We start from the raw sequence: 25204 nt of genomic DNA, 5'->3' as shown, positions 1-25204 counted from the left end.
AAATTAACTCATTTTGTTGAAAGTAAAAGAAAATGGGCCAGGCGCGGTGGCTCATGCCTGTAATCCCAGCACTTTGGGAGGCTGAGGCGGGTGGATCACGAGGTCAGGAGATCAAGACCATCCTGGCTAACACTGTGAAACCCCGTCTCTACTAAAAATACAAAAAATTAGCCGGGCGTGGTGGCGGCCGCCTGTAGTCCCAGCTACTTGGAAGGCTGAGGCAGGAGAATGGCGTGAACCCAGGAGGTGGAGCTTGCAGTGAGCATGAGCAGAGATCACGCCACTGCACTGCAGCCTGGGAGACAGAGTGAGACTCCTTCTCAAAAAAAAGAAAATAAAAGAAAATAAGAAAGGAAATCATAGCTATAGTTATGCCCCCTATTTATATATTATTTCATTCTTTCTTCTAGAGTCTTCAAAGTTCATGCACCATTTTTATTATATACTAATATCCTACTAAATGGAAAATCAATCACAAAAATAATTTGAAATGCTTGTTTATTTTTAATACAACTCTAACAAGATGAATAATCTGTGTTACTACATCATTCCCATAGGTTATAGTTGTGCATGATATTTATAAAAAATAGAAAAGAAGAAGAGGAAGCAAAAGAAAAAGAAAACAAAATTTAAGAGATGATAGTAGGAAAAAAAAGTTTCTTATTTCTCATATGTATGTACAGCTCAATAAACATGTTGCCTGGGCCAGGCATGGAGGCTCAAGCCTGTAATCCCAGTATTTTGGGAGGCTGGTGTGGGAAGATCACTTGAGCTCAAGGGTTTCAGACCAGCCTGGACCCTATAGCAAGCCCCTGTCTATACAAAAAATAGAAATAAAATTAGTTGAGCATGGTGGTGTGTGCCTGTTGTTGCAGCTACTTGGGAAGCTTGAGCCCAGGAATTCAAGACCAGCCTGGAAAATATAATAAGACCTCATCTCTACAAAAAAACATTAAAAAAATTAGCCAAGCATGGTTGCACATGTCTGTAGTCCTAGCTACTTGGGAGGCTGAGATGGGAGGATCAATTGAGTCAAGGAGGTCAAGGCTGCAATCAGCCATGATTGTGCCACTGTCCTCCAGCCTAGGCAACAGAGTGAGACTCTGTCTCAAAAAAAAAAAAAATGTTAAACAAAAATTTAAAAAGAAAATGTCAACATAATCCATGATTATGTCTTTTCTAGCAATCTAAAATAAGAAAAAGTGGAGAATAATGAAAAGAAATCTTTAATATCAGATATGTTAAGTAAAGAAAGACCTTCTTAGATCTCAGTTCGAAACTTCAGTGTAGATTCCTTCATTTGCTGCTCATAATGTTTATCAAATTTTTCATTCAGGGCTACTGTAAAGTGATTTTTCCAGTCTCCTGTAATTCCTGCAACAAAAAAGAAAGCTCAATAAATATTAAGTCTTCCAAAAAGAATCATTAGGTTTGCTAATTTCATCACTTTCATTAACACCTAATCAAATATTATACTTGTAATTCTCAATTTTAGGAATCAAATGTATACCATTAATGATATACTTTTTTGGGCTTACAAAGATGGATTTGTCCTAATTGGTTTAAAAAAACAACAAATTTAATTCTCTGATTCTTTCTTCTTATGCCATTTACTTTATTTTTCTTCTGAAGTTTCATCTCAGTTGTTGGGGCTCCCAGGATAAGATCCATGTTTTACCCACTCTCAAGGTGTTAAATATCATCTTAATGCTGATAGCACTAAAACCCAGACTTATGCTTTATATACAACTGCCTACATGATTTTGCCACCTGAAAAATGTCCAAATTTTCCAAATACAATTAGTTCAAAAATAAATTCATTTTATTCCTTAGCATATTGTGTTTTCTCCATTTACATTTTAATGACCTGTGTAGAGTCAACACCAGGTATCTACACATAAGCTTGGACGTTATTCTCTTAACCACAACATCTAATTCATTATATTCAGGCTTTCTTTATATCTACTGCCTCTTAAACACTTCTGCTACTGCCAGCCGGAGAGTGTTTCTCATCTGGGTAATTATAATAGTCCAGCAGGCTTTTCTTGTTTTGCTTTTTAACATACTTCCAACATTCACCTTGCAGAAGGAATTCATCTTTTTTTCTTTTTGAGACAGAGTCTCGCTCTGTCACCCAGGCTGGAATGCAGTGCAGCTATCTCTGCTCACTGCAAGCTCCACCTCCCAGGTTCACACCATTCTCCTGCCTCAGCCTCCCGAGTAGCTGGGACTACAGGCGCCCGCCACCACGCCTGGCTAATTTTTTGTATTTTCAGTAGAGACAGGGTTTCACCGTGTTAGCCAGGATGGTCTCGATCTCCTGACCTCATGATCCGCCCGTCTCGGCCTCCCAAAGTGCTGGGATTACAGGTGTGAGCCACCGCGCCTGGCCCACCTTCTTTTTTAAACTATTCAAGAGTTCACTTGCCCTCTTGCTCAAGGAGCTCTAAACTTTCCCACTGAAATAACCCGAAAACCAGAAGACAGAACATGTGTATCCTAAAAAAATCAGATAGGTTCTGAGGGTACAGCAGCAAGTCACCGTTTGCAAGTAAGACAACTGTTTTAAGTCCTCTGTAACATTTATATGTAGAATTTTGAAAAAGGAAACATATAATCAAAAGAGTACATAATTAAAATATAGTTTGAGAACTGAATCTCTTTTCAGTGGATCCCTGTTCTGTTTTGTTTTTTTCCCCAGTGGCAGGTTTGTTATTTTACAAATTCCCTGACTCTCACTGACAGTATGGTTCAAAGAGCAAGATTTGATTCTATTCTGTTTGTTTCTGCTTCCTCATATATAAATAGACTGGTGTCCCAGTGCTCTGAATATCTGAATATCTTACATGCCTTTAAATTTGTTAACTGGCTATATCTCATCAGGCTATGTCTCCCCCCAAATAGAATTTTTTTCTCCTTATATGTTGATATTTTTTGCTAAACAGAGCTATATTTGAATTTCTATTTTTTGCCACTTACCCTTGACAGGTGTTTGCCACTTGTTAAAAAAAAAGTTGACAAACTATTCTAAACTTATTTCTTCAACTCAAAAAGAGAGAGGAATAAAATCTTTCTGCGGAATTTCTGGTTAGAACTTAAAGGAACTATATGATACATGTTGTAACACTGAGGCACATAGGCTTGGTAAATTACAGCTAGTAGGGTGTGATATTATTTCCAATGCTGAGATTGACGTGTCTGCTAGTTATTTTAACATAATATGATGCATACACTAAATAATCAACAGGTAATTGCAATGTAATAGAAGTGTAACTTAAAGAGTGTATTCAAATATGAAAGACTGCTGAAGAAAACTTAAGCTGGGTTCATAGGCATTAAAATACCTCACTAGATTTTTGCCTATAACCATGTCACCTTGTGACTTCCTCTAGTATCGAGGCAAACCACATTTTTCTCACCCTTTCTCATGAAGGGCGACAATTTCTGGTTCATAATTTCATCTGGCAGTGTTGTGTAATTTGTGGATGGATTGTTCTTCATCTCTTGGAATGAAGTATGATGTATAATCCTGTCCACAAGCTCCTCTGATGGCTTCCTCTCCAGGAAATGTATCAATTTTATCACCTCTTTTCTGATATCCTAGGGAGAGAAAATGTTTTGAGAACTAAATTGCTAAAACTGAATAAATCACTATATAAATGAAAGAGAAAAAATAAACCTTTCTCTTTTCTCCTACTGATATTAGAATTAGATTTCTAATGAGAAAAAAACACTTTTGGGGGAATTTTATAAAAGCTGTTTTAAGTATAATTTTCCTCATCCATAAAATGCTTATAAAAGATACTTTAAGATTATTCAAAAAACTAAATGAGATGTTTGTGAATGCTTATTGTAGTCCTTGATGCATAATCACACTTAATAGATGTTATCTATGAAAACAAACATCATACTCAAAACCTAAAGTCCCCTGTGAAAAATCAAGTTTGGGGGATAAAGATATACAGGCAATTTTCATTTTTCTCCTAATTTATTGGTGTAATTAGTGAGAAACAAAGAAACAAGAAAGATTAAGAAAAGGTGTAAAAAGTCAAATACTCACAATGCAACATCAGTTGTCTGTACACCATAGCTACAAACATCCCCATATCTGTGCCACTCCTATAATATACACCATTATTCAGCTATATCTCTCAGTGCAACTATTTGCAATATTAACCGCAATGTGTATTCAAGTGCACATTTCTCTCTATGCCAATCAAATGCTGTTTCTAAATTCTCTGCTCAATAAATTGTAGTTTGCCTTTTCGATTTCAGCTTATTTATCAACTTATTTAGGATAATATCCTTGGCTATTCTAATTTTGGGTAGATGACCCTGTTTTGCTCCCATAATTGTTTAAATAAATCTAATTTACCACATGTGTATTTTTGTAATGTTTTATTTACTTGTCTATCTTACTCAAAAGAGAAGTGGGGATAGTTAATAAGTACAAAAATAGAGCTAGATAGAATGATTTAGTATTTGATAGCATATCATGGTGACTATAGTCGACAATAATTTATTGTACATTTTAAAATAATTAAAAACTATCATTGGAATGTTTGTAACATGAAGAAATGATAAATGCTTTAGGTGATGAATACCTCATTTACCTTGATGTGATTATTACGCATGGTGGCCTATATAAAAATATGTCATGTACCCCATAAATATATACACCTACTATGTACCCATAAAAATTAAAAATTGAAGTTAAAAAAAGATGATGCTTCAAGACACAAGAAAAAAGATTATATGTATATATGGGTGCAAAATAGGCACCTCACATGTATGTGTATATATATATAATATATACACAAAATCTTATTTTATATATACAGATATATGTGTATATATATAGTGATAATGTCTTGATTTCTTTCTACTGGATACATTGTAGAAACAAATAAAAATTAATTTGTACATTCTTAGCCTTATTAATTCAAATATAGAGGAAACCTAAACATGGCTATTATTGACCAAAATCGGGAGTAAGTAGACATGGACAATTTGAAATGGAGGAAGAGAGTTGGAGTAACTATTTAATTTTGTTTGTGTGTATTTCAAATTCACTGTCATTAATAGTCTAATTACAGAACACAGTATTGGATAATATAATAAACTGTAGATCATGACTGCTTTTCTTATTCAAATTTGATCTAGTGTTAAATTCTATAAATACATAATTTAATTTATAAAATATTATTTATGATTTTATTTTAAATAAATGCTCACCAAAAACAACTCTAAAATTACTGAAATACCATAAAGGATTTTAAAGGTTATTCAAATATATTAATAAGACATGGATATCAATTGCTTTTTTGGTGATAGTAAAGGATAAGAAAATAGAGAAAATTTCTCACCTCTTAATAAAGAAACTCATTATGTTTTCTATGTTTTAAAAATTATGAGATATACGTATATATCTCATTTAAAGAGGAAAACTATATACAGCACCTATTACCTACTACTTAACTTATGAAATAGAACATTCACAGTTTTCTTAGTTTTCTTTTTTCTTTTGAGTTCCCTTCACCTCTACTCCCATCCCACATAAACAAAACAATCAAAAAAAAAAAAAGAAAGAAAGAAAAGAAAAGGAAAAAAACTGCTAATTTCAAATTATTATCTTCTCTACTTTATAGTTTTCAAACTTAGGTATGAATCTCTAGACAACATATAGTTTGATTTTACCTAACTGATGTGTATTTTTAGTATACTTCCTTTCATTATAATATAATATCTAATTGTAATACAATAAAATACATTATATATGGATTCTTTGGTATATATATCTGGGTTGTTTTCAATTTTTGCAGTTATTAAGAATGCTACTATGAAAATTATTGAATATCTAACGTAATGTACACAAGTCAGAGTTTTTCTAGAGTATATGTCTAAGAGTAGAATTTCAGGGTCTTAAACTATGTGCATGTTTGCCTTTGCTAGCTAATGACAAGTTGTTTCCAGTGTTTGTATCTTTCTACACTACAATCAACAGTGTGTTACTTTTCACTGATTCACATTCTAATATTTGTTATTGTCAGATATTTAAATTGTTATCAGCGTAGTGGGTGTAAAACAGGTATCTCATAGTGATTTTTATTTTGAATTACACTAACAATAAAGCTGAAGAAAAATTAGATTATGAGAAAATTTTAAGGCCATAAAAAATTTGTGTATTAATATTTTAGCATTCTCTTTACACTCTTCTTCTGGAAGTTTGAGTTGATATATGTGAGACATTATCACTGTATCTTATATACCAAAAACATTTTTATTTTTTAAATGCTAATACTTAGTAAGAACCATTACTTTTCATCAAATAGCCTATTTATCTCACTGTGCTACATTCTATAGAATTTCCTTAGCTCCATCTTTTACTTCAATAATTCACTATGTAGCCATGTCTAATCTATTATTGAACCCATCTCTTAATTTTTCATATTTTTTAGTTATTTTTAGAAATTGTATTTGGCTATTTTTTTTCAAATCTGCTCTGTCAATTTTAATAGTTTTTGTTTCTTTGTAATTTTTAAAATTTCATCTTGTATTTATTTAAACATATTAAGCATGGTTATTTTATAGGACCTATCTAACAATTGCAACATCTCTACATTTGCAGACCAGTTAATTGCTTGCCCATGTTGATTCCTTGTGTGTGAATGTGTGTGTGTGTGTGCCTGTGTGTGTGTGTTATTGATTCATGAAGTCAAGTTCTTTCAAATGTTTTCTTTGAAATTTTTGAGACTTGTGGTTTAAAATGTATTTATTTTCAGAATATTTTTATTTGCTAGCTTCAAATCTATGCTAAAGTATCTGTATTATTTTGGTCCTTTCCTTTTAAAAATTTACGAGATGGCTGTCATCATTTATTTAAAGGAATATTTTTGTATCCAGAGTATTTTCAAATGCTAACATCTTAGAAATTACCAAGTTGCTTATGTGTTCCCAGTTCCTCACCTCTTTCAGGTCTTCATAGAAAAGAAATAGTACACGTGGACTCTTTCCCTTTTCCCACCAAGATTTTACATGTTTATACCAGGAACCATAAGGAACTAAAATTAGAGAGAAAAACAGTGTAAAAGTGGTATCATCTCTAAAACTGCTCAAAAACTAGTGTTCAAGCAACAATAACAACAAATAAATATAAATAGATGATCATGAAATTAGAATAGATCAGCTGTATATCTTAAGCAAAGTTCTCTGCAGCAAGAGAGGCAAAGTATGTTAAATAATCTATGTATGTAAAAATAGTATGAACTTTATCATATAATGTAGTTTATGACAGAAAAACAGGGAAAGTTCTCTCATCAATTTGATTTAAAGCTTATGAGAAAATTGTTGAAACTGGTGTGTGTGTGTGTGTGTGTGTGTGTGTAGAATCAAATTGTTAGTGAAGGGAGTTGACTTAGTGAAACTATCAGTGGTCTGATAGTCATAAGAATATAGTTCTGGTCTCAAATTTACCATTTACAAACTAGGTTTGGCAACTAAAACTAGTAACTATATGAGTATTTATTACACTATTAGTTTGCATGGAAAGGAATATTCTCGTAGGTACCCTTAGTGTCATTCTCACTCCAGGAAATTAGATTTTAGAAATGATGTAATATAACCAAATGCTGTCTCTTCCTTTTTCTTTCTCTTGCCTCACTCATAGTAAAAATGTTTCATAAAATATAAAGCTGACAAAATAATATAATGTTGTGTGAGTCAAAAGGTTCTGCTTTGCCTGAAGTCATTGTATGCCTCCTCTGTTCTTTGACTCCATTAGGGAAGTTTTCTTTACAGAAAATGTTCTACAGTGAAATTTATAGTGATCTTATTTCTCCCTTTGCAGTGATGCAACATTATATTTCTCTGCCCTGCAGTTGAGGTCTTGACAATCTTAAGACATATGTACTACTCATTATGCTTTAGCAAAAATTTTCCCAAAATGTAGCAACAAACACAAAGCACATATACCTTATTTGTCTTGAGTCAATATTATCATCTGTGGATATGAAAACACATTATTATTTTTCTTTATAATTGTTACTACATGATCAGAATGGCCTTGTTTAGAATACTAGACTATTCTGCACCCTTTCTTCCTCAAATCTAAACACTTTAGTAAAAGTGTTTAATAAAAACGAAAAATTTTCCAGAATATCTGCTCAAGTAACTCTTAACAAATTTGAGAAACCTGGTTAAAATATTCAGATTGCACTCTGGGTAGAATGAGGAAGAGTTTTGTAGATAGTCAAACTTCTTTGTAAATTCCATATTCATATAGAACCTGGCAATTTTATTGGAAATAAGTGAACATTCTCTCTTCTCTAATCTCTCCCCAACCCATTGTTCAATAGAGTTGTAATAATAGGGTGTAAAACATTTGTTTCTACTAAAAAGAGACAAGGCAGAAAATCAGACACTGAGTCTCAATCTTGGAGAATAAAATTGCTACCCCCAGCTCCCAAACATAATTCTATATATTTATTTTTAGGTGTTGGACCAGAGTGCTCAGATTCTGCAATTTGCCTTCTACATCTGGACACAGTATGCTTGCTCTAAACCTCCAGGCGCCTTTAGATTTCTGTGTTTTAACTATGAATCAGGGAAGAAAACATACCAGAACAGATAAAAACTTTTACTTGGAGATGGCATTTGTCTTATAAAACCTTGAAAAAAATTCAGTGTAAAGAAGCTGTTCCTACCCTGTCCTTGCATGAATTTCTCCACAAACTCTGGAAAGGATCCAGGATTTGGATGACCAGCCACCATTAGAAAGAAATAATAAAAGGAAACAGCCACATCCTTTGCATTCCGGCAAAGATAGATTATCTAAGAGGATGAAATTGTATATTAAACCACTTAACATTTTTTTCAAACAGTCTCATCAAGATTTTTTTAAAAAGGATTTACATTTTCAAATATAAACATAATACACATTAATTTTACAAAATGCATAAAACATGTACAATTATTTATAAAGACATCTTCAATAACCTGAGGTGACAGTGGTTTTTGTAGTGTTGTTCTCTTTGTTCTCACTACAAACAGAACAACATTATTATGCCATTTTCACACATAATACCTCATTTGAGTGTTGTAAATTTTATCAATATAAATTAAGTCAGTTACATTATTTATTATTCTCAATGTATAAGTGAAGAGATTAAGCTGAAATTTAGTGATAATATAGCATTGAGAGTAAATCAATGAGAGTAAACCATTTGGTATATCATTCAGTCTCTGAATGTATATCATACAGTGCTCTGGTCTTTATACTACACCATCACTCCACATAATTAAAAAAAAATAGTTCTGAGGTCTCTTCACTTTCAATATTACAGGAAAAAAACATTTTTATGAGGTGAAAATATAACCTCTGCCAACATCTTGTTAGTTTCCATTTTACATGCAGAAGAAATACCAATGAATTAGTTTTCAGAAAACTGTGGTTTTAGTTTCTAGTTTTGGCAGTAAGAAAAAACAGTACAGTAATTTTTGACCTAAATGTTTTCTTTACTAAACAAATGATTTGTGTTAGATCATCTGTGGCCTACTCTAGGTCTGATACTCAATGTTACACGAAAAGATCTGTGAAAGTAAAGTCCAGTATCCTCATGGGCTTCTACTTAGGCCCTCAGGCACCTAAGCAACGTCATGAAAGGATGCTGTTGAGTATCCACTGTTTATGAAATACGGCTAAACTAAAGCTACTAAATTGTCTTACTGATGACATTTTCTAACAATGTTGTAGAAATCTAGCTTATTCTTAGATGTATAGCTCTCGTTTTATAGCCCTCTTGTAAAAGCATCTAAAAACTGCAGAATAAAAGTGAACATTTTTCATATAAAATCCATCATTAGCCATATTGAACTTTTCCAATCTTACTTATAACCCTTCCTAGTTCTTTTCATCTATTAGCTGAATGGAACCCTTTGCCACTGTATGCATTAATTTACTTCAGAATTTTCACCCCTTGTCTTCTTTGTTCTAGTCTGTCTTTCTTGAATGTTTTCTGTTTCTCAAAATGCTATCTGTATTTTATAGCTTGCCTTCTGGTCCTCCATGAGGGTTTTTATTTTCCCAGATAGAAAAAAAGAGTGATCTCTCTTTCCCTAAACTTCTATTAGTTTATATTCTTTATTTTGGCAGATCTTATTCAATATCCCAAACTTTTTACTGTACATGCTCATTTTTTTGTCCTCAAGGGAAATCTAGCTCTTTCCTGAAGATATGACTTGCACTGCATCTCTCTTGAGTCAAAGTTACCAGTTTCCCAATGATTCACTTGTGATTGTAATCTGTCTTAAAAATTCTGCACTTTAAAGACCCCTATTCTTTTTGTTGCCATTGCTTTTGGTGTTTTAGACATGAAGTCCTTGCAAAGCCAAAATTGACAAATGGGATCTAATTAAACTAAAGAGCTTCTGCACAGCAAAAGAAACTACCATCAGAGTGAAAAGGCAACCTACAGAATGGGAGAAAATTTTTGCAATCTACTCATCTGACAAAGGTCTAATATCCAGAATATACAAAAAACTCAAACAAATTTACAAGAAAAAAACAAACAACCCCATCAAAAAGTGGGTGAAGGATATGAACAGACACTTCTCAAGAGAAGACATTTATGCAGCCAACAGACACACGAAAAAATGCTCAGCATCACTGGCCATCAGAGAAATGCAAATCAAAACCATAATGAGATACTGTCTCACACCAGTTAGAATGGCGATCATTAAAAAGTCAGGAAACAACAGGTGCTGGAGAGGATGTGGAGAAATAGGAACACTTTTACACTGTTGATGGGACTGTAAACTAGTTCAACCATTGTGGAAGTCAGTGTGGCGATCCCTCAGGGATCTAGAACTAGAAATACCATTTGACCCAGCCATCCCATTACTGGGTATATACCCAAAGGATTATAAATCATGCTACTATAAAGACACATGAACACGTATGTTTATTGTGGCACTACTCACAATAGCAAAGACTTGGAACCAACCCAAATATCCAACAATGATAGACTGGATTAAGAAAATGTGGCACATATACAGCATGGAATACTATGCAGCCATAAAAAAGAATGAGTTCATGTCCTTTGTAGGGACATGGATGAAACTGGAAACCATCATTCTCGGCAAACTATCTCAAGAACAAAAAACCAAACACCTCATGTTCTCACTCATAGGTGGAAAGTGAACAATGAGAACACCTGGACACAAGAAGGGGAACATCACACACTGGGGCCTGTTGTGGGGTGGGGAGAGTGGGGAGGGACAGCATTAGAAGATATATCTAATGTAAATGACAAGTTAATGGGTGCAGGGTACCAACATGGCACATGTATACATATGTAACAAACCTGCACATTGTGCACATGTACCCTAAAACTTGAAGTATAATTTTAAAAAGACCCCTATTCTATTCCTATGATACTTAACTAACTAATCTATACCTCTCCTCCTATCTGATGCTATTTCTTTTTTTTTTTTTTTTTTTGAGACGGAGTCTCGCTCTGTCGCCCAGGCTGGAGTGCAGTGGCGCGATCTCGGCTCACTGCAAGCTCCGCCTCCCGGGTTCACGCCATTCTCCTGCCTCAGCCTCCCGAGTAGCTGGGACTACAGGCGCCCGCTACCACGCCCGGCTAATTTTTTGTATTTTTAGTAGAGACGGGGTTTCACCGTGTTAGCCAGGATGGTCTCGATCTCCTGACCTCGTGATCCGCCCGCCTCGGCCTCCCAAAGTGCTGGGATTACAGGCTGATGCTATTTCTAAGCTTGTGGCCATTCCCTTGCTTTAACTGAAGATTTGAACACCTGCCTCATGGTTTCACTCTCCATTCAAATTCTTTTATCATTCTGTGTAATTTTATTGTTGGTGTGTGTGATCTACTTGATTCTCTAAGTTCATGTAGTCATTGATCATTACTTCTAGGTTACTTCAGACTTTTGTAAGCACTTTTGTAACCAAATACTGAATCTTGCCTTCACCATAAAGGTTTCACTTTTGAAGAATTATCCTGAGCCATAATCTTTTCTTCCAAAAAATCCCGCTTCTTCCTTCTTCTCCATCAATTATTCCACATACCTCTCCTACAATCAAACCAACGGCTCAAATCCGTTGGCCTCAGTTATTTATATTATCTCCTAGCCTGTTACTTTTTGTCACTTTCTTCTCTTTATCACTTACAGTTTCTGCTCCATCATTCCAAATATCCTGTATCTATTTGCATAAAGGATATTTACAAATATCCTGTATCTATTTGTTTTATTTTGTTGTTGTTGTTTCTCTGTAAATCACCCTGGAAATACTCCAAACATGAATCCCTCCAACTATCTCCTAGTCTTTGATAAACTCTGAAAAATAAGCAGCTTTGTGAAGGCTTGGACTATTATAAATGTATGGTACCTGTTTCCATTTGAGAAGTAAGGAGTTAACAGCAAGTCCACCACTATCCTCCAAAGGAAAAAAGTGTCTTGGTCAAATCTCTTAAAAAATAATAATGACACATCTCCTGGAAAGTACATAACTGGCCTTTACTAATGAGACAGCCCTTATGCATGGAATGACTTCAGCAGGACGTATATCGTCTATCTAGGATTGCTAATGATAAAAACAACTAACCTGGCAATCTTTGATTTTTGTCTGTAGATCTCCAGGAAATGTCAAATATGCCATGTAACAGATTACAAAATGGAAATATTTAATGACTGGGATATATCCCCTTTTTGTTAGTGATGACTGCAAATAATACTATAAGATCTTGAAGAACAGCACTGGTGAAAGAAAGGTCTTGAAGAACAGAATTCGTGGTCTCAGACTTCATGTTTTCCCTGTATTTTGAGGTCATGTATAATATTATTTTTAAAGAGCAAAACTGGCAGTGTAAACCATCAGCTTAATATGTCTATTACTCCTCATTACCATTAAAATGGCAGAGTCCAAACATCTTAACTTGACTTTCAATATTTCTTATAATCCGTTCCTAGCTAATCTCCCTTTACTTATTTAGCCAATATGTACACTTAATCTTCCAGCCAAGCTGAACTGATTTCAGATGCCCCCTCAGATCATCTCTGAATTGTCATCATGCCTATATATCATTCAAATATCAGCTGAGATGTTGCTCCTGGATGCCTTCCCTACCCCCAGTGTCTGAGTTAGAATTCTCTCTCTTACTTGACCTATGATACTTTTTGTCTTGTCTGTTAACCTGTCCTTTTTCTGAAATGGACTATGTGTCCATGAAGACAAGGCTTGCATGTGTCTTACTCTTATGTCCCTAACACATAATAGGCACTCAATACATAGTTATTATATGACAGTTATCTGACCTATCCTTTTATGGTTCATTTGCATGCCTAAAAGCACCAAGCACAGTATTTTGCAAAGGGAGGATATTCAATACAATTAGTAATAACAACAAATACAAAAGTAGCTAACATTTATTGTTTACAATATGCTAGGAATTAGGTGAAGCACTTTATAAGCATTATCATGTAATCCTTATAACAATTCCATGAAAAAGATGTTATTATTATCTTTCTTCTACAGATGTAAAAACTTAGGGAGTCTAACTGGACTTTTTAGAACCACATTTGGCAAAAGATAGAGTTGGAATTAAAATATAGACTCTCTGACAATACTGACTGTATTTATTCCACATTTGTTAAATGTCTATAGATTCAATGAAAGAATAAATAAACAAGTGTGTATAACTGGTGAGATCATTCTATCATTTCTTGGAATTGGATGAAGTTTTGCGAACACTTGACTCTGGTTACCTTACAATTCTTTTCCCAAAATGAGGCAGGAAGAAGTTCAGGTGGCAAATGAGTCTTCACAATTCTAGGAGAATTCATCTCATCTAATTGTTTTACTCCTGATTTTTAAAAAAGTAAAGGTTAGGCAACTTAAAAAATTGTAACTATTTATGTGGATTTATATAGATATTTGTAAAATAGAAGTAATTCTAAGATTCTATATTGTAATTAGATTGTGTGTAACACAAAGTATAAATTCTTGAGGGAATGGACACCCCATTTTCCATGGTGTAATTATTATGCATTGCATGCCTATATCAAAACATCTCATGTGCCCCATTAATATTTACATCTAATATATATTCACAAAAATTAAAAAAGATTCTATATTGTGTTCATAATAATACTTACTATGAAAGAAAGAAATATAGATAGAGGAAATTACATAGAAAAATATAAAATGAAATAAAATTTCATCACCTGAGAGATATCATTCATATTTTGGCAAGCAACCTTCTATACAAATCTACTTATATTCTCAAATTTACAGCCATCCCAATACCATGCACACAGATGAACGTTTTGATAGCTTCTAACTATATTTTTCTCTCAAAATATTATATTTAAACTGCAATTTCAAGAAACATCCAAAAATGTTAATGATTTTATAGTGTTATTACACAACCTTTAACTATTCTTTTGTCGATTAGCATTTAGGTTGTTTCCAATTTTCCACAATATTAAAAGAATCTGTGGTAAATATACTTTTGCATATATCATTGAAAATTTTATGGGTATTTTTCTCCGTATTTAAAATATCATCACATTTAGCCCACAGAGAAATAAATGTTTACATATTACTAAACTCTGCTGAAGGCATATAAGAATTGTCCTTATTCACTCTATTCCAGACATATGCTGTACACATGCTATACTGCAAAGCCTGTCAAGATTTAAATTTAAATTTAAATTTATATGCTGTCTTATGTAGAAGACCTGATACTAATTGCCATTCTTGCTTATAATCTCATTGCTTGTACCATGTACATACACACCTTAGAATATATGCAAATCGTTTTTAAAATCAACTTGAACGTTACCATTCATGAGGTTTTCTTTTCTGCATTCCAGGAAAGGTATTCGATTAAAAATTACATCTTCTTTGCACTTTTCCACATCACCCTCTTTATAGATCATATACACAATTTCACTAACCCAGGTTGTACCTGTAAAAATTAAATAAACCTGAGTCTCCTGCTGACCCTGTAGAGTTGATGACATTAGTGCTGGATTTATGGATGGAAAAAGTTGGAAGGTACCAATGCAATACTATTTAAAGGGTGTCTGAATAGCCACAGACTCAGGAAATATTTTCTATAATATTTTATGTTTAGAACACAAAAATAACCTCAAGAGATAAAGATAGATAAATATTATAGTAAAGCACACCTGAGACCTGTGTCCAAATTTGTTCATGATGAATTGTGACATTGTGCAAGCTGCTAACAGTTTTGGACTTTCATTTTTACATCTAAAAAGTAAGAAGACTTGAATAAGCATGCTTCCAATCAAAAATTTTACTGATGGTATATTATGTCTCATGTTGGGTCCTAGGTCAGAAAACTTAGCAAAGGATAAATCTGGTTCCTGTCCTTAGGGAGCTAAAGGCCTTTTGAAGTCAGTGACATTGTTCAATAGCTACAATAAATTTTGTGTTTATTGATACTGTTGTATAATATGGCACAGGGATTTAAATAACTGCAAAGAAGAAATCTATAACACAGTGTTCTGCTGCTACTGTTGTTGCTGCTGACATGATATTTTGACAAGAAATGCCTTTGAGAGGATGTGATCCTTCAGCTTAGCCTTAATAATTACTGGCATAAATTCACCACTTGTGGGAGGTAAGAAACAGTTCTACCAGACAGAAGCCCAGTCTCTCTTTTTAATCTAAAGTTGGTACTTAAGAATGGTATAGTGGTTCGGAAAATAATTGGAAATAGACTATAAGACCTAAATCAAAGGGTCTATCCGAAGAGAGGAGTTGGGGCTCAGGCAAGCAGATAACAAGCCTTGTCGTTCATACTAAAGAGTCCAAGTTATTTTTATAAAAATCATGGAAAGGTACTGACATATATTATATTAAGCAGAAGAGCAAGATTATCAGGATTGTGTTTTAGAAGAATTTCTCTAGTGCCAGAATAAACACAGTAGCGGAGGAGGGATCAATAGAAAGGGAGACAAGAGACCTGTTAAGAGGCTGACTGTGAGACCTATCTACCAGACTAAATGACCAAAACGTTTTGACTGATTACAAATGCCAGATGAATAAGCAAGAGGGATTGAATCTAGAATAGCTCACGGGTTTCCTCTTCAGATGACTGGTATTGTGCTGCCATTTATTCCAACAGGGAAGAAAATAAAGAAGCAGATTTAGAGTCAAGATAACTAAGGGCGGCCGGGCTCGGTGGCTCACGCCTGTAATCCCAGCACTTTGGGAGGCCGAGGCGGGTGGATCACGAGGTCAGGAGATCGAGACCATGCTGGCTAACACGGTGAAACACCGTCTCTACTAAAAAATACAAAAAAATTAGCCGGGTGCAGTGGCGGGCGCCTGTAGTCCCAGCTACTCGGAAGGCTGAGGAAGGAGAATGGCAGGAACCCAGGAGGCGGAGTTTGCAGTGAGCAGAGATCGCGCCACTGCACTCCAGCCTGGGAGACAGAGCGAGACTCCGTCTCAAAAAAAAAAAAAAAAAAAAAAAAAAAAAAAAAAAAAAAAAAGATAACTAAGGGCATACTTAGTGTGTTTGGCTTTATTTTTAAGTGGTAAATGGAACAACCAGATGAAGAAATATGAATTCGGACTAGTCTAATTTCTAAAAGTCTATAGTTGTAAAACTCCAGAACTATGCTTAAAAATGGAGTTTTGTAGATAGACTTAAAGAGCTGCTGAGCTGAAAGAGAGTTTTAGAGTACCTGTAAAAAGTGGTGGTCATACTCTGTATATACGACAACATTAATGACATAAGGTAAACAGTTGGTAGTTTTAAATTTTCATTATGGGATGAATACAGGTTCATTAGTATATATTATATAAGTTTCTAACTGTGCTCAACAACATCCATTTGTCAATGTGCTATTCAAGTTATAGGTAAAAATTGTGGTCATGGAATAGAGCTACCTTTTCTATGTCCATATCAAAACTACCGCATCTGTTCTTGATATAGAGAATGAGTGTGTACGACATGAACACCTTAATATTTACCATTTACAGTGTGTTTATTATTTTTAGGTGAAAAAAGAACAACAAAGAGATTTACCAGATTTAGGGTAGGTGGCAATTACAAGATCATCTGGTCTTGCCTGGAACGCTTCCACATTATCCCAATATTTGACAAAATCTTTATACATTAGAATCCCATGGACTTCTTCAAACTTTTCATAATAGTCAAGTTCAGAATTCATTGTGGTACACTGAAAAAAAACCTCTGCTTTATACTTTGTATGTACTTAACAATATTTCACCATTAACAACTATGTATATAACGGGACCCTCCTACATACCTAGCACTTCTTAGTTGTTGCACATATGGGGCAAAAACATAGTAAAGTTGCATATCAAATAGTTTTGGTACATAGAGAATTTTTAACCTTATTAGAAAGATGTCTAACACATAAAAGAATAGGAAAGCACAAGTGATTATGAAGTAAAATGCTTAAAACTAAATAAAAATGTGGATATATTCAATTATATTTATTCTGTGATAAATAAAAACCACAGAACCTTCAATTTCTTTCAAAATTGCTGGGGCATATGAAAAGACAAAGAGGTCCAGAATTACAGTTATTTTAGCAAATTATCCAATTATGTATATGTCAAATAACAATAAAGATCATTACATTTGATTATTATTGCCAGGTATCTAAGTCAGAGATTTTTGATTTCCTGAATATGTATCATTTTTTTAAATAAACCAAATGCTTGGTGAATGTATTTAAAAGAAAAGATGAAATTAATTACACTGTAATGGTTATATCAAAGAAATGGAATCTTGAGAGTATAAAGGATTCCTCTGTGACCTTTAAAATTACTTTTTTCCCCATTCAATCAATAAGGTAGTGGATACTCCCATTGAATGACTTGGCTAAAAATGATAAGGTTAAGCAAGATGGTTATCATTTCCTAATTCATCTCCTGATCCCATGACAATCTATTTCATGTTCAAGGTTACTAACAGAATTTTTAATTAGGCATACTTTCTTTCATTAGCTTTCAAATTCCTTTAGTATCTTGTTTTTTCAACTGCCAAACTTAGCTTATTTCAAGTTTCTGACATAGCTTCCCAACACATTTTGTCTTTCCTGACGTTAGCCTTTCTAGATCTTCCTCCTGTTCACATTTGCCCAAAAACCTGCCTGATAAGTTCTTCTACACACATAAATTGCCCCAGCCCTTAGGACAATCTCAACTTTTAAAAAATCTTCCTCTACATCATATCAGATGTAATGTCACCAAAAATATGAGATTTCTATTTCCAAAATGCATATTAGCCTTATCAATAAATCACTTGTTCCCCAAGCCTTCTCCTTAGTCTCAGAAAATAGATCTTTCACTAGAAGAAATGTGTATAAAATGCACCACGATTTGTCCTGCCTATTGGTTTGCTTACTCATGTGAATTACTTTCTTGGTGTTCAGCCAAGTTTGTAAGAATTGGCTTATAGTCAGCTGGGAGTGGTAGATTTATCATTAAGTGGTTGGCTGACTTCCAGCTACTCCTTCATAGTCAATTTTGGTCTGAGAGGCAAAGTAGGTGGCATGTAATAAAATATCTTTTATCATTCTATTCCTTTTGGTAAATTGTCTCATATTACAATGTATGGATTTACTTCCTATGTGATCCCCATTTTCTCAAAAGATCTATTTCAGTTAGAAATTGTCAATTTTGTATTCTGAGTATGTAGGTCAGTTGTTCAGAAATAAACATCAAAAAAGTTGTTAAAATTGTGACTTATAAATTCAATTAAACTCAGAAAGTGTTTTTCCTTCCCTCTCTCCTTCCTCTCTTTCTTCCTTCCTTTCTGCATACTCCCCGCCTGCATCTTCCAACCTGCCTTTTATCCAGCAAATACTCCCTGTGTGAATGCCTACCCTTTTCCTAGGCCCTGTAGTCAGTGCTAGAATACTATGGTGGATATAGATACATAGGATTCTCGTAGTCCCTACTTTCTTAGATTTACCTGTATGAGGGCGAAGTGACTTTTGTACATGTTTCTATCCCAGTCTCCAGCACTATGACACAAAGTAGATGTTCAGAAATACTTGTTAAGTTCAATTATTAGATCAAGAAGCTCTCTAGTTTCTACTAAGTGAGGACTCACAGATTTAAAAGGCAATATATGTCAATGACCTACATATTAATTATTTACCAAGGACTTTGGATTTCTGTCATATTTATCTGAAGTTTCTTACATGAAAGTAATGCCCCTATTTGCAAGACCCCTTATCACAGGAACACAAAACTAAAAGTCAATCTCTATTCTACCTCCTTCTACCCTGCTTGCTTTATTTTCTCATTGGTAAAATGGAGAACATGTCCAGCATTCAGCACTTTTAAGATAGCAATGCTACTGTAATTTTACATTAAAGCAATAAGCAACAAAATACTACATAAATGTAAAATATTATTTTTAACAACAAATTATTTTAAAAGGTTTTAAATGCTTTACATCATTAATTAACTAAAGTATCAATCAAGACTTTGGTCTTTGTATATTTTATTTTTAAGAGCTTTGTAATATATAATTTGCATTCTATATTTTATATATCTAAAATCTAAGTATTGATATTAATAATAAAAAAGTACAACCTGTTTAGTTGATCCTGTGAAAGAAATTAATTCTAGTTTAGATCTCTTCAAATACCAAGGCAGATCTTAAGCTGCAAAAAAAGATGAGAACCACTTCTGCATTTGGAATGTTTCTGGTGAGTTTATATCCTGAATGCCAGAGAAGGAGGTGGAGATTAATTTGGGGGCTTGGCTTCATGAAGTCCATAATGCAATAGTTAATGTAGATGTAAATGCATACCTGCAGCTGCAGTAACCACACAGAGTCATGTTCATTCATGGAGATGTAGAAATATCCTGCTGTTATTTTTTAAATTATTTGGCTCATATTCAAATTCCCAAGTCTGCCGTCAGGGGTTGGGGAAGAAGGAGGGAGAAAAGGAAAAGATGAGAAAGAAGAGGCCTGGGAAGAGAGACTGGGAAGGGAGAATCCCTTATTCACTCATTGACAAATAATAGCATGACTATGGTTAACTTTCAAAAGAATAAACTTATTGGAGTGAAGAAAGAGAAGTCAATGAGGAAAGAAATGACAGCAAGGACCCTCAATCAGACCTAGCTCAGTTTACTAAGACCTGCCAAAGAAGTCATTGGGTTGTATCCTAACATGTCAATTGGAAAACACCTATTTAAACTCTTTGCCTTTAACTCTTAAGCAGACCTGAAAATTTTAAAAAGCAGATGACAGCTAAAGAAAGAATGTAAACATCACTCACCTTTCGATTATTATTTTAGAAACCTGACTTCTCTCTGCTCCCAACCACAAAATAGCATACTGTGAATTTTTCAGGTAACGATAGCTACCAACACTTGGAATTTACACAAGAGAATTAGAAAAATAAATGGCCAAGGGTTTGTGGAATCCACAAATGCATTACCTTTCTTTTCATTTTTCTGCACCTACTCTGTCACTTAAGAAAATTATCCTTTGCTCCACCCCATCAACACCTCCAACCCTGTTATTTCTTATTTCTCTATTAATTACTGTTAGATTACATTTCCTTTGAAAGGCTCACTCTTACAAGACTCTATGTTTCTCTTAGTGACTTTTAAACTTTGAACTTTCTCCTAACTAGTATTTATTTTACTATGTTGTAAATCAATGTTTGCTTGTCCAGAGTACTTTTTAAATTATAAATAACTTGAAAACAGGGTCTTACTCTGTAATTAGCACTTTTTTCTGGCATCTAGTAGTCTAGGCATTGAATATGTATTTACTGAATAAAAGTGGCCGATTTATTCAAGAAATATAAGAAGTTAAGGGGGCCATAGTTGTTATAGAAAGCAATATCTAGCCTTATGCAAAATAAGAGGTGTTAAGTGGTTTCTGAAAAATGGGGCTTTTCATAATAGAAAATCAAGGTAGAAAAGGAGTAACCAGGGACCCAAATTTAGATTTTCATTTTACTTTGTTTTATGCAGTCTGTCATATTATTTGAGTTAAATAAAATATGTGTTAAAAAACACTTAATCATTAAATGTACAAATTTACTCATTCATATGCCTACTATGTACCTTTAAAAATTAAGTATATATATACAAATTTAATGCAGAATATAATTTTTAACCTTGCAACATAGCTTCACTTTATTTTTTTAATGACAAGAATCTATGAAGTTTCCTTTATTGTTTAGCGAAAACATTCTTTAGTTCAAAAAAATCAGAAAATGAGCACAAGCTAATATAAACAGATTTAACCTCAATACATCTGTCTGTTTTTCACTTGTAAACAATTGGTTGCAGGGATGTCACAAATGCTCCTAACTCATGTAATTCTGGCAACCACAGATGTTCAATACACATTTATTCTTAGAAAATCTTTCTAATGTTAAGAATTCACTTACTGATAAAAACAAAACAATAGGCAAGATGGCCCTGAAACCTCATTCTTCTCCATGAGTAATGGGTACAGACTGAGTTACAAAATGTTTGAGTCAATGTCAAAAAAAAAAAAATGGATCTCAGATAAGGACCAGTTTTTAATGTTTATCTTGACCCTCAGAATTTGGGCAGATATCTTGAAAATATGTACATTTATTAAGTATTATAATAATGTCAAACAAAAAGAATGTGGGCAGATATGCAGACAGACATACTGCTGTTATACTCTGAAACACTGAAAACAAGTGTAAAGCTGGCATTTCTATGTGACAGAGTTCCCAAAACAATTACTGTTGCTTTTTTGTGACTATTGGGCTTTTTCTGTAGCACACACTTTCTCTGGATCAGGATTAAAAGTCCTATAGAGTCTGTTTTATAAATAGCAAGATTTTAATATTAATAATGTGAAAATAAGTTGCATGTTTAACTGAGCCTTTGTCAAAGTTAACCTGTAATCCCCATTACTTGGGAAGCTGAGGCAGGAGAGTCTCTTGAACCCAGGATGCAGAGGTTGCAGTGAGCCGAGATGGTGCCACTGCCCTCCATCCTGGGCAACAGAGCCAGACTAATTCTCAAAAAAAAAAACCCAAAAAACAAACAAACAAAAAAAAACAGTATTGATACATCAGCATTAACTAAAGTCCATGGTTTACGTTAGGATTTACTCTCTGTTGTATACAATTCTATAGTTTTTGATAAATGCATATTGCCACACGTTTGTCAATACAATATCATACAGAACAGCTTCACTGCCCTAAAAATCCCTTGTTCTAAACCTATTCATCCTGCCTTCCCTACTCTGAAATCCTAGCAATGACTGATCTTTTTATTGACTGTAGTTTTGCCTTTTCCACAATGTCACATAGGTGGAGTCAAACAGTATGCAACGTTTTCAGATTAGCTTCTTTGGCCTAACTATATGTATTCAAGTCTTCTCCATGTTTTTTGGTGACTTAATAACTCTTTTTTTTTAAACTGCTGAGCAATACCGTATTATGTGGATATACCACACTTTGTTTATTGATTCAACTATTAGAGGACATCTTGGTTATCTCCAAGTTTTGGCAATTAGGAATAAAATGGCTAAAAACAATTATGTGCAGGTTTTTGTGTGGACACAAGTTTATACCTCATTTGAGTAAATATCTAAGGGTGTGATCGCTAGATGGTATGGTAAAACAATGTTTAAAAAAATGCCAAAATGTCTTCCAAAGTGGCTGCACCATTTTGCTTTCCTACCAGCTACGAACATGAGTGCCTGTTGCTTCCCATTCTTGCCAGCATTTGGTATGGTTAGATTTTTGGGTATTTTCTGATTGTTAGGCTGTGATTAACATTTGCTATAGCTCTAGTGTCACCGGCTTTCCATTCCTTTAATTTCCTTGTATTTGTCTCTTCAGTTGTCTTCCAGTTTCCCTAGAAATTCATTCTTAAATAAAGTCTAATCTTTGTAGTTCTTTTAGTTGTAAACCACTATTATTGTATAGGACCCTTATTGATATACCAGAAAGGTATTGGGGGTGGAGGTTCTAAAATCCCATTATCAGGTCTCAGCCTTTCATGGGGCTGTGACCCTCACAAGTGCTTCTCAGCCAGCCACCAAGCCTTTATGTCAAACAAGAAGTCTAGATTGGCCTTTATTTGGGTGCTTCCCTTCTCCCAGGTGTCAGAAAAGCCCTCTGGTAATGTTGTGCGTGTGTGTGCGCGCACATGCACGCCCAGGTTTTTGCTGTGAAGAATAGGCTTATTTCAAAAGGGTTATTTTGCCTCTCCTTTTCCCTGAAGCACAAGAAGATATTTCTCTGTTCTTCACTGTGATTACCTGATGAGGGTCCTGGAAGTAAAGCTCACAAAAAATGTGGGGCGTCTCTAAGGCTGGACTCCCAAGAGTTTTTAACTCTCAAGTGAATCCCCACTTAGCCTCTAGTATTTATTTCATCAATTACTATTTAATTGTTTCTACCAATTACTGGCTCCAGCAGCTTCTGGTCTCTGTTTGTTCTCATTCTATGTATTTCACTGTGTCTGCAGTTTTAGGGGCTGTAGTTCACACTGTGACCTCAATTCTCTGATGGATCTAAGAAGATTCATTGATTCTCATTTTGTTCAGCTTTCTTCTTGTTGTAAGGATAAGAGTGACAACTCACATTCTCTTTATATGGCAGACATGAAACTGCAAGTCTCACTGTACGTTAACTCGTCTTTGTGGCTTCAGTTTTTAATATTCCATGAGCCTAAAAATTGACTACACAGTCTTCTGTCTCTCATGGAGTTCCATGAAAGTCTTGTTAGAAAAGAAAGACATAATTAACTTTTTAGTAGTATTTATTTAAGCACATAGATATTAGGAAATTTCAGATATTTTAAATGTCAAGTTTTAAAAAAATTCAAAACTTTGGGAGGCCAAGGTGGGCGGATCACCTGAAGTCAGGATTTCGAGACCAGCCTGGCCAACATGGTGAAACCACCCATCTCTACTAAAAATACAAAATTAGCCAGGAGTGGTGGCGGGTGCCTGTAGTCCCAGCTACTCAGGAGGCTGAGGCAGAAGAATCACTTGAACCCGGGAGGCAGAGGTTGCAGTGAGCTGAGATCGCACCACTGCACTCCAGCCTGGGCGACAAGAGAGAGACTCTGTTTCAAAAAAAAAACAAAAAAAATTCAAAACTTATCATCTTTGTTTAATTGTAGTAAAAGAAAGTTCAGATTTTGTCAACTACAAATTTAGTAGTCTGTTTATTGTCACTCCTACCAGATATATTTCTGCCATCCAATTGTTAGAGTTGGTTTTAAAACTCAAAACCATACTCACTGACATATAAACTTTACTGTTAACACCAAATTAGCCTCATTTAATCATTTTGACAAACTGGTATATTTTAAAATAATCAACTAATGTAAAATAGATTAGAATTCATATTACTTTACTACATAGGTAATCACATAATTACTGCAGAAGCATACTTCTATACTTTGTAAAATGCCATTGCTAGTTTTGCAAATACTTTTGAAAATCCTCATAGTATGGTTCTATATTTGTGTGGACTTACGTACTTTGTGGATTTTTCCCTTGAATTTAAGCTTTTATCAGCTGGTCAGAAGATTGGGAAATCTTATTTTTCTCTTATTGTTTTGATTACCTTTCTTTTTGTGATGGTTTATTTTATGTAACTTAATTGGATTAAGGGATGCCCAGGTAGTTCATACAGGTTGAGTGTCCCAAATCCCCAAATCCAAAATCCAAAATGCTCTAAAATCCAAAACTTTTTGAGTGCCGACATGACACTAAGAGGGAATGTTCACTGCAGTATTTCAGATATTAGAGTTTTGAATTTGGGATGCTCAACTGGTATGTATAATGAAAATATTCCAAAATGTAGAAAAATCTGATATCTAAAACACTTCTGATCTCAAGCATTTTGGATAAGGGACACCCAACCTGTAAAATATTATTTCTGGGCATGTCTGTGAGACTGTTTCTGGAAGAGATTAACATTTAAATTAATAAACGGATTAAAGAAAATCTGCACTCACCAATGTAGGTGGGTATCATCCAATCCACTGAGGGCTTGAATAGAACAAAAAGGTAGATGAAGGGGCATTTCTCTCTCTCTTTCTTCTTTCACATCCATCTTCTCTTGCCCTTGGACATAGGAGTTCCTGGTTCTCAGGTCTTCAAACTCCAAGACTTATACCAGCATCCATCCTCCTACA

The 25204-nt window shown here is 34.3% G+C and overlaps 1 protein-coding gene across 4 annotated transcripts; it reads right to left on the bottom strand.

Moving 5' to 3' along the window:
* Positions 1 to 481: 481 nt before the first annotated feature.
* SULT1E1 (sulfotransferase family 1E member 1) lies at positions 482 to 20637 on the bottom strand. 4 transcript variants are annotated; one of them, XM_063809593.1, is made up of 11 exons: positions 20488 to 20636; positions 20326 to 20359; positions 19851 to 19953; positions 19631 to 19759; positions 17082 to 17235; positions 14862 to 14987; positions 13783 to 13880; positions 8703 to 8829; positions 6967 to 7061; positions 3420 to 3600; positions 482 to 1374 (listed from the first exon to the last, which is right to left on the bottom strand). In XM_063809593.1, exons 5-11 carry the CDS (start codon positions 17224 to 17226, stop codon positions 1262 to 1264), a joined length of 885 nt encoding a protein of 294 aa, XP_063665663.1. In that variant the 5' UTR covers positions 17227 to 17235; positions 19631 to 19759; positions 19851 to 19953; positions 20326 to 20359; positions 20488 to 20636; the 3' UTR covers positions 482 to 1261. The 4 variants fall into 4 exon arrangements, with proteins under 4 accessions (XP_063665663.1, XP_001161190.1, XP_054539016.1 ...); XM_001161190.6 differs by having other exon boundaries at positions 20326 to 20636; XM_054683041.1 differs by lacking the exons at positions 19631 to 19759; positions 19851 to 19953 and having other exon boundaries at positions 20488 to 20637.
* Between the last annotated feature and the right edge of the window lie 4567 nt (positions 20638 to 25204).

Source organism: Pan troglodytes, chromosome 3, assembly GCF_028858775.2.
Source record: "Pan troglodytes isolate AG18354 chromosome 3, NHGRI_mPanTro3-v2.0_pri, whole genome shotgun sequence".
NCBI classification, from domain to species: domain Eukaryota; kingdom Metazoa; phylum Chordata; class Mammalia; order Primates; family Hominidae; genus Pan; species Pan troglodytes.
Note: the sequence above shows the minus strand (reverse complement) of the source record. Positions and strands in the feature narration are given on the sequence as shown.

Bases quoted from the DNA above. Each gene is read 5' to 3' on its own strand.
- SULT1E1 (XM_054683041.1), bottom strand. From the start codon at position 17,226: ATGAATTCTGAACTTGACTATTATGAAAAGTTTGAAGAAGTCCATGGG. The intron at 13,881-14,861 runs GTAACGTTCAAG...TTTAAAAATCAG, and splicing joins AAAAGAAAACCTCATGAATG to GAGTAAAACAATTAGATGAG. The intron at 1,375-3,419 runs GTGAGAAAAATG...TTTTTGTTGCAG, and splicing joins GTCGCCCTTCATGAGAAAGG to GAATTACAGGAGACTGGAAA.